This window comes from Bubalus kerabau, chromosome 5 (assembly GCF_029407905.1).
Source record: "Bubalus kerabau isolate K-KA32 ecotype Philippines breed swamp buffalo chromosome 5, PCC_UOA_SB_1v2, whole genome shotgun sequence".
NCBI classification, from domain to species: Eukaryota; Metazoa; Chordata; class Mammalia; order Artiodactyla; family Bovidae; genus Bubalus; species Bubalus kerabau.
This window is the reverse complement of record NC_073628.1, coordinates 39,643,436-39,653,250: the sequence shown is the minus strand read 5'-3', so window position 1 is coordinate 39,653,250 and position 9,815 is coordinate 39,643,436. Positions and strand designations below refer to the sequence as shown.

The window sequence follows — 9,815 nt, the reverse complement described above, 5'->3', positions numbered from 1 at the left end:
GGGAGAGTCGAGAAGACCGAAGGGGACTCCGCCCGCTGGGGCTTGGACTGCCCTCAAGGAGAGGGGAAGGCGGGGTCCGAAGCTGGGTGCCGGAAGACGGAAGGGGACGTAGCTTTGAAGCAGGGACCGGGACCTAGTGGGATTCCGGGGCGACCTCCGTTGAGAAGTGGACTGTGTGGGCTTCACGCATGTGTAGGGATGACCAACCGACAGAGTGTCCTAGGAGGTGATTAGGCTGACATGGAGGTGGCGGTGCAAAGGAGCCAGACCTAGTGGGGATAGGTTAGTAGTATACCTGGTTTTAGTGAAAAGGGCAAGATATGCATACATTAACACGGATTGGCAGATGCCGCTGCCAGTCAGGAGGAGCTGTACCCTGAACTCCTCCTTTCAGGGTGTTTTGACTGTCAGGGCTGTGTGACTAGTGAATGATTTAGTCCTTGTAGAGCTGGTGGCGAGTACCAGTTTTTAGTTGGCAGTAGCCCTTCCCGGGGCTTCCCTGGTGGCTCAGACGCTAAAGAATCCGCCTGCAATGCGGGGAACTTGGGTTAGATCCTTGGGTTGGGAAGATTCCCCTGGAGGAGGGCATGGCAACTCACTCTAGTATTCTTGCCTGGAAAATCCCATGGACAGAGGAGCCTGGCAGGCTACCGTCTGCTAAGGGCTAAGTTGCTTCAGTCGTGTCCGACTCTGTGCGACCCCATAGACGGCAGCCCACCAGGCTCCCCGTCCCTGGGATTCTCCAGGCAAGAACACTGGAGTGGATTGCCATTTCCTTCTCCAATGCATGAAAGTGAAAAGTGAAAGGGAAGTCGCTCAGTCGTATCCGACTCGTCGCAACCCCATGGACTGTAGCCTACCAGGCTCCTCCGTCCATGGAACTTTCCAGGCAAGAGTACTGGAGTGGGGTGCCATTGCCTTCTCAGGGGTACCGTCTATAGGGTCGCAAAGAGTTGGACACGACCCAAGCGGCCTGGCACGTTTGCACGCATGCACACACTATTATTATGTAGGGTTTGTGGAGGACAAGGATGTGGCGATGAAATAGAGGTGGACAGGGCAGAGTTTGGCAGTGACGATAAAGGGGAGGGTATAGGGTGGGGAGAAAGTGTTTGTGGGGGGTGATATAGTTAAGAATGGGGTTCAGAGGTCAGATAGGAGGGTCCCTGGGATTATAAAGGCAGGCTTTGAATCGGAAGGTAATAAAGGTGAACTCTAATAAAGAGGGGACGGTACAAGAGGGAAATGAAACCTGGCGGCGCCCCGTGGGACTGGGACGGGGGTCGGAATGGCTTGGGCAATTCGAATTTGAGAGGCTTTACTCAGGGGCGGGGTGGTATTGGGTTTCCCCCGGGAAGGAGGGGCCTGTCTCGGGGGCGGAGCTGCGGGCTGGGCGGGGCTGCGTGCATCTGCCTGTCTCCCTCCTACCCGCTCTGCAGCCACGGTCCTGAGCCATGGGGCGCTGCTCCCTCCTGCTCCTGCTCCTAGCTTTCCTGACTCCTGGGGCCGCCAGCCCCGTATCGCCGTCACTGAGGGCCCCTAGCAGCCTACCCTGGTCAACCAGCTTCAGATCCCGCCCCGCTATTACCCTGAAGTATTCGATTCGCTACATCCAACAGAAGGTAAGGCCAAAAGGGTTGGGGTGTCCGAGTGGGTGGCGAGGACTGGGGTTTTGTGGTTTTCAGGCACCGGAGCTCATCCGAAATTGTAGAACCCTAATGCTGAGGACTTGTCCGGTGGCCCCAAGTCCCAGTCTGTTTAAACTCACCTTCCGTCACCAATAATTTATTGTCATTTCTGGCTCTACACTCCCTTCTGTGATTGACCATCACAGTCACTTCAACTCCTGCTTGCAGTGGATGCCCTAAAATTCCTTTGACCTCCCGCCAAATTCAAGTTATTTAATGCCATCTCTGGAGCCTACTTCGTGGTGACAGTCATCTTTTGTCCCAAAGCAGCCCCTAAGTTCACATTTCTAATATCTTACCAGATAATATATAATATTTTTTCAATCTAAAATGCCAGTCTGTTGTCTTATGCTCAGCTCAGAGTTGTTGCTTTTGTAGCCCTTTCATTAAGAGTTTTCAACTTTCCCTGGAAGTTGTAGGAGTCTGTCAAAATTTGGAGGGGGGAGTGAAGGTGAGCATCTTTATAGTTCTGAATTTTGAGTTCAGAGGTTTAAGGTAGGCATGATGCCTTTGTGCTTGGCTGAAGCATGAGGTATTTCCTGAGAAGCCTGGATGAGGAAGTACATCTTTTGTGAAATGACAATATCACTTAAAGTTCTGGGAGCCTGTGAAAAGATAGATGACCTTCCCAGGTAGCACAGTGGTAAAGAATCTGCCTGCCAAGGCAGGAGATAAAGAGACGGGGGTTTGATTCTTGGGTGGGGGAAAATCCCCTGGAGTAGGAAATGGCAACCCACCCCAAAATTCTTGCTTGAGAAATCCCATGGACACAGGAGCCTGGTGGGCTACATTCAATGGGGTCTCAAAGAGTTGAACATGACTGAGTGACTGAGCACGTGTGTGTGCATGCATGTGAAAATATAGGCAAAGATTTGGGAAACATTGGGATTAGAAGTGCAAGAGTCTGAGGTTTGGCTTTAGGAGTTAGATAGATCAGAATTCCAATCTATTAATACTAGCTCTGTGACCTTGGGAAGTTTCACATATCTCTGAGCCCAATTTCTTGACCTCCGGGGGATTTGGTGGTGGTTAAATAAGAATAGATGACATATCCCTAACAAAGTATTTGGTCTCGAGTAGACACTTAGTAAATTGATGGTTACTAACCTATGTGAATTTTGAGTAGGAATTTGATATAGAGGGATGACGTGAACTTCTAGTATAAGAAATCATTTTTAACCCAGAAATGTAGAGATTATGAAGAGAAAGCATTCTAGTTTTAGCAGGAGTACTAGGAAACATCTTTTTTTTAGGCAATTCTCTAGGCCTCAATTTCCTCATTTGTAAATTGAGAGGTTTGGACAAGGACCAATGTGTTTCACATTTTACTGAAAAATTAAGGCTTTGGGGGAGCTGTCTCAGAGGGATGGTGAAGGCCCATGTGGAAACCAGTTAGGGTACCCCAGAACCCCTGGTCTCTGACTTCTTTCAGCCTGAGATTTATATTTTTATTTGTTTTATATGCTGGGATTTTGCAGAGTTCCATAACTAAAGTTAAGTTGAAGGGAAACTACTGGAATGGATATCTATAATCCTTTTAGGAATGGTGAGAGAACAATCAGCAGAAAAGAGGGGGAATGAAAAGGTAGAAGAGACTGAATGATCTTTTAGGTCCTAATTTATATTCCTTCATTGTAAATTTCTTTCTTGACCACTTCACTCTTTAGATATAAAAGGCCAGTTCTTTTTCCATTTGTGGTGATTTACAAGATCTGTTTGGCCTTATTCAGCCATGTTTTGCCCTCTGGCTTATATTTAGTTCACATTTTAGGACTCAGATTCCACAAATAGATTTATTACCATAATAATAATTTTATTTACATCAACTCCAATTGAGTTTTATTTCACTGTTTAGAGAAAGACTTTCACATATATACAAATGTGTTGTATAATAATTGTTGCACAATAATGGTTTTATAGTAATTGCCAGTTTTTCTGGACCATAAATTTTTAATTGGGATTGAAAAGTATGTGTAAACTCAACTTTAATTTTTTTAGTTAGAGCAGATGAAGTACTTTCATGCCTTTTAATGATAAACATTATTATTGTACCTAAGACTTAGTCTTTATTCAAGGTTTAATTTTCATTCAACTTTATAATGATTTCTTTATCTGTTGTTATATCTGTCTAAGCTATTCCCAGTTGTCCTTATATTCATGCAAACTCCATGAATGGTCTCAGTAAAAAGGCTTAGCCCTCCTTCATAACTCTGATTACTTGCAGAATAAAGGTCAAAGTCCTTCATATTGTTTCTCATCGCATGCTGGTCTTTCAGCTTCATATCCTGCCATAGGTCCCCACCTCCTTCCACCTTCTTCACACATACACTTTAAGCAACATAGAACATAGACTCAATTGAAGTTTACTGTCAGAAATTCTGTCCGGAATACCCGCCTCTTTTCCGCTAGTTAAATGCATACCTCTGTCCCAGCTGAAATATCACCTTTTCTGTGAAACTTTATTGATTTTAGTTGGACTTTTTTCACATTTACTATTTTGTGTCAGCTAGATAGCATTATCTATTACCCAGAAAATCTCATAAAAATATAAAGTACAAAATAAATATTTGTTGAGGGAGTGAATGGATGACTACCCAAAGAAAGCCCAAGCAAGGTCTACCATCATTTAATTAATGACACAAATCATCTATTTATTTTCCTTTTTAATCTTTTCCTTCTATTTTTTTTTTTACCATTTATATTTCCTTTTCTTTCACAGTCTTCAAATGTTGATTTAGTAGGAATGTTTGATTTTTTTTTTAATCAAAAATAACTGAGTCATGAGACCAGAGAAAGGATAACACATCACTTGGGCACATCAAGGGCTCTGCATGTATGTGTGATAGGGCTTCCCTGATAGCTCAGCTGGTAAAGAATCAACCTGCAATGCAGGAGACCCCAGTTCATTTCCTGGGTCAGGATGATCCTCTGGAGAAGGGATAGGCTACCCACTCCAGAATTCTTGGACTTTCCTGGTAGCTCAGCTGGTAAAAAGTCCACATCTGGGTTCGATCCCTGGGTTGGGAAGATCCCCTGGAGAAGGGAAAGGCTACTCACTCCAGTATTCTGGCCTGAAGAATTCCATGGACTGTATAGTTCATAGGGTCGCAAAGAGTCGGACCTGATGAGTGACTTTCACTCACTCATTCACGTGTGATGCGAATGTTGTAAAGGGCTCCTTGGGATGTGTGACTTGTGTTTATTCGATTTCCATGGTTCTTATTACCCTCTTACTCCCACCCTAGTCCCTCAGATCTGAATGTGAATCCTGAAGGCATTTTACTGTGTGATTAATGAGGAAAGAGAATGGGTCCTTTCAGGCTGTTACTTTCCTCACTGGTGAAAATAGAAATCAGTATCTACTGTATTAGTCAGGGATTTCTAGAGAAACAGTTAGTAGGGGGTGTGTGTGTGTATATGTATATCTCTTTCTTCACAGAGAGGGATTGATTTATTTTAAGAAATTGACTCATGTTGTTGAGGAGCCTTGTAATCTGCAGGGTAGGCTGGTGGACTGGAGACCCAGGGAAGAGCTGCAGTTTGAGTCCCAAGGCAGTCAACTTGCATAATTCCTTGCTCAAGAGTAGTCAGTCTTTTGTGCTTTTCAGGCCTCACCTAATTGGATGAGACCCACCCACATTATGGAGGGTAAAGCTGCTATACTCTAAGTCTACTGTTTTAAATGTTAATCCCATCTAAAAAAACCACCTTCACAGAAACATCTAGAATGTTTGAACATTCTGGGCACCATGGCTCAGCTGAGTTGACATGTAAAATTAACTGTTACATCTCCCTAAGGCAGTTGTGAGTGTTAAATATAGTAACTCAGGAAAGCACATGCACAGTGCCTGGAACATTAGGAAATTGAGGATCTTAATGAAGTAAATGGTGGTTCCTCCCCTACTCTGTCTTTAAACCACACTTTCTGTAGTGTCATGCATTTCAGGTTGATCTACATGCTGACGCTTGTGATAATGCCTCTTCTAGAAACCTAGTGGTCAGTCATCTATACTCTACTGTTCTTATTTAACTACTGACCAATGTTTATGTGAGAACTGTTCATCCTGGCCCAGCACTGAGCTCGTGGCTGCTGACTCCTGCAGGGCCTTCCTACAGCTCCTTCCTCGTCTGCGGTGAGACCATCATGGTAGATGAAGCAATTTTGATTTATAGCTTACAGTTCTACTTTCTACTCTTACAGTTTTACTTTCAATTCCTATTCTGGGTTTCCCTTTCTTGTCATGGTGGCCCTAGTGAATGTCTAGTAAAATGAAGCTGTGTCAGGTGCCTTGGAAGGGCCTATCGCTTTTTCTCCTCCTGTTCTTCTTTTTGTTTTTCCTTTCTCCTCTTCTTACTGGTTCATCTATTGATGACCTTCCCCTTATGCCTGGAGCATACTGCCACAAATATTATATGAATTCTGAACTGATTTCTGTTTTTACTCACAGAATCATTGTCAGAAGGGGTCATGTAGTTCACCCCTAAGCTGTGATGAATTGATCTTGATCAAAACAGGTTTGAGAATGCATTCTGTTTCTAACACTACCTGAGTAATTTCAGACAAGTTACTGTGAGCTTCTATTTTTATAATCAGCAAAATAGGGCTAATTATACTATTCATCTCACAGATTTGTTGTGAAATAAGCTGATATGTGTAAAGTGTTTATTTAGCACAGTTTAGTGGAGAAGGAAATGGCACCCCACTCCAGTGCTCTTGCCTGGAGAATCCCATGGATGGGGGAGCCTGGTGGGCTGCGGTCCATGGGGTCGCAAAGAGTCAGACACGAATGAGCGACTTCATTTTCACTTTCATGCACTGGAGAAGGAAATGGCAACCCACTCCAGTATTCTTGCCTGGAGAATCCCAGGGACAGAGGAGCCTGGTGGGCTGCCGTCTATGGGGTTGCACAGAGTTGGATACGATTGAAGTGACTTAGCAGCAGCAGCAGCAGCAGCACAGTTTAGATCCCTTGGTAAACACTTAGTAAATGGTAAATGTTATTTTTATTTTATCTTGCAGTTTCTTCATATGGCTTTAACTTCTTCTCTGGGGGCTGCCCAGGTGGCTCAGTGGTAAAGAATCTGCCTGCCAATGCAGGAGCTGCAGAAGATGGGGGTTCGATCCCTCGGTGGGGAAGATCCTCTGGAGGAGAAAATAGCAACCCACTCTAGTATTCTTGCCGGGATCATCCCATGGACAGAGGAGCTGGGTGGGTTACAGTCCAGGGGATCACAAAGAGTCGGACACGACCGAGCAACTGAGCATGTACCTCCTCTTCACTCAGAATAAAATATTTAAGTCATTCCGTATCATATCTAAAATAGTTATTCTGGTAAATATGAAAGTCTTTGTGAATTCTTTTCTGTTACTTAACTATTGCAAATGTTTCTTTTTTTTTCAGTGGGATGTAGTATAGTACACTTGTAAATAAGACATAGAAATTAACTTTTTTCCTCACTTGAAATTATTTTCTTTCACATAAGACTGATACATAAAAAAAGGCGTATGAAGCTAATTCTATTTTTTTCCCATATTATTTTTAGTTTTGGTAAATTGTGGAGAGAAAAGTGTATAATAATAATTGTATCCTTTCATGTTTTTTCAAATACTTCCTTGATAATACTAAATCTAACACTGTCTGTCTAATAGCTGAGTTTTGAATATTTTACCAATTAATGCTAAAATGTAGTTTCAGCAAAAGTTACTTTTAAAGATTATACCGTCAGGTGGTACAATGGTGAAGAATCTGCCTGCAATGCAGGAGACACAAGAGACTCAGGTTTGATCCCTTGGTCAGGAAGATCACTTGGAGTAGGAAATGGCAACCCGCTCAAGTATTCTTGCCTGGGAAATTCTATGGAGAAAAGAGCCTGGTGGGCTACAGTCCATGGGGTCACAAAGCATCGGACACAACCGAGTGACTAAGCATGCATGTTTATATCCATCTGCATATTACAGGGATTTTATGCTTTAGTACATAAAACACAACATTTTCAAAATTTGGTTGCTAGTATCAGCCCTGCAAAGTGCAGCCATTGCTCCTTACCTTGGACGAGGGGTATCTCCTCACCGCCGCCCTTCCTGACCTTCAATGTGGGATAGCTCCTCTAGGCCCCTTCAGCGATCAATGCAAAGAAATAGAGGAAAACAACAGAATGGGAAAGACTAGGGATCTCTTCAAGAAAATCAGAGATACCAAGGGAACATTTCATACAAAGATGAGCTTGATAAAGGACAGAAATGGTATGGACCTAACAGAAGCAGAAGATATTAAGAAGAGATGGCAAGAATACACAGAAGAACTGTACAAAAAAGATGTTCACGACCCAGATAATCACAATGGTGTGATCACTGACCTAGAGCCAGACATCCTGGAATGTGAAGTCAAATGGGCCTTAGAAAGCATCACTATGAACAAAGCTAGTGGAGGTGATGGAATTCCAGTTGAGCTATTCCAAATCCTGAAAGATGATGCTGTGAAAGTGCTGCACTCAATATGCCAGCAAATTTGGAAAACTCAGCAGTGGCCACAAGACTGGAAAAGGTCAGTTTTCATTCCAATCCCAACAAAGGCAATGCCAAAGAATGCTCAAACTACTGCACAATTGCACTCATCTCACACGCTAGTAAAGTAATGCTCAAAATTCTTCAAGCCAGGCTTCAGCAATATGTGAACTGTGAACTTCCTGATGTTAAAGCTAGTTTTAGAAAAGGCAGGGGAACCAGAGATCAAATTGCCAACATCCGCTGGATCATGGAAAAAGCAAGAGAGTTCCAGAAAAACATCTATTTCTGCTTTATTGACTATGCCAAAGCCTTTGACTGTGTGGATCACAATAAACTGTGGAAAATTCTGAAAGAGATGGAAATACTAGACCACCTGACCTGCCTCTTGAGAAATTTGTATGCAGGTCAGGAAGCAACAGTTAGAACTGGACATGGAACAACAGACTGGTTCCAAATAGGAAAAGGAGTTCGTCAAGGCTGTATATTGTCACCCTGTTTATTTAACTTCTATGCAGGGTATATCATGAGAAACGCTGGACTGGAAGAAACACAAACTGGAATCAAGATTGCCGGGAGAAATATCAATAACCTCAGATATGCAGATGATACCACCCTTATGGCAGAAAGTGAAGAGGAACTCAAAAGCCTCTTGATGAAAGTGAAAGTGGAGAGTGAAAAAGTTGGCTTAAAGCTCAACATTCAGAAAACGAAGATCATGGCATCTGGTCTCATCACTTCATGGGAAATAGATGGGGAAACAGTGGAAACAGTGTCAGACTTTATTTCTCTGGGCTCCAAAATCACTGCAGATGGTGACTGCAGCCATGAAATTAAAAAACGCTTACTCCTTGGAAGGAAAGTTATGACCGACCTAGATAGCATATTCGAAAGCAGAGACATTACTTTGCCAACAAAGGTTTGTCTAGTCAAGGCTATGGTTTTTCCTGTGGTCATGTATGGATGTGAGAGTTGGGCTGTGAAGAAGGCTGAGCGCCGAAGAATTGATGTTTTTGAACTGTGGTGTTGGAGAAGACTCTTGAGAGTCCCTTGGACTGCAAGGAGATCCAACCAGTCCATTCTGAAGGAGATCAGCCCTGGGATTTCTTTGGAAGGAATGATGCTGAAGCTGAAAGTCCAGAACTTTGGCCACCTGATGCGAAGAGTTGACTCATTGGCAAAGACTCTGATGCTGGGAGGGATTGGGGGCAGGAGGAGAAGGGGACGACAGAGGATGAGATGGCTGGATGGCATCGCTGACTCGATGGACCTGAGTCTCAGTGAACTCCGGGAGTTGGTGATGGACAGGGAGGCCTGGCGTGCTGCGATTCATGGGGTCGCAAAGAGTCAGACACGACTGAGCGACTGATCTGATCTGATTTGATCAGCCCTGCTACTAACTTGTATTACTATGTTGGGCAAGTTGCTTCACTCTAGATCTCAGTGTACTAATATGTAAGATGAGAAGATTAGATCTGCTGATCTCTGATATACCTGTAATTCTGTTCATGAGTGCCTCCTATCTATAGGGAATTATATCAAGAGTGGATATATATTAATATATCAGGTAGGGATGTGGGCACAAGTTCTGTTTTTTGCCCTACCATTAATTGCCTTTGGTA

General features: G+C 43.5%; 1 protein-coding gene across 3 annotated transcripts in view; it reads left to right on the top strand.

Annotated features, from left to right (window-relative positions):
- PRCP (prolylcarboxypeptidase) overlaps positions 1-9,815 on the top strand; it is an 88,216-nt gene that overhangs the window by 245 nt on the left and 78,156 nt on the right. Inside the window, exons 1-2 of one of the 3 annotated variants that reach the window (XM_055581455.1) lie at positions 71-282; positions 1,440-1,622. In XM_055581455.1, the coding sequence (XP_055437430.1) occupies positions 1,455-1,622 (168 nt within the window). In that variant the 5' untranslated portion in view covers positions 71-282; positions 1,440-1,454. Of the gene's footprint in view, positions 1-70; positions 283-1,439; positions 1,623-9,815 lie in introns of those variants that run through there. The other 2 variants (XM_055581458.1, XM_055581457.1) reach the window with 2 other exon arrangements.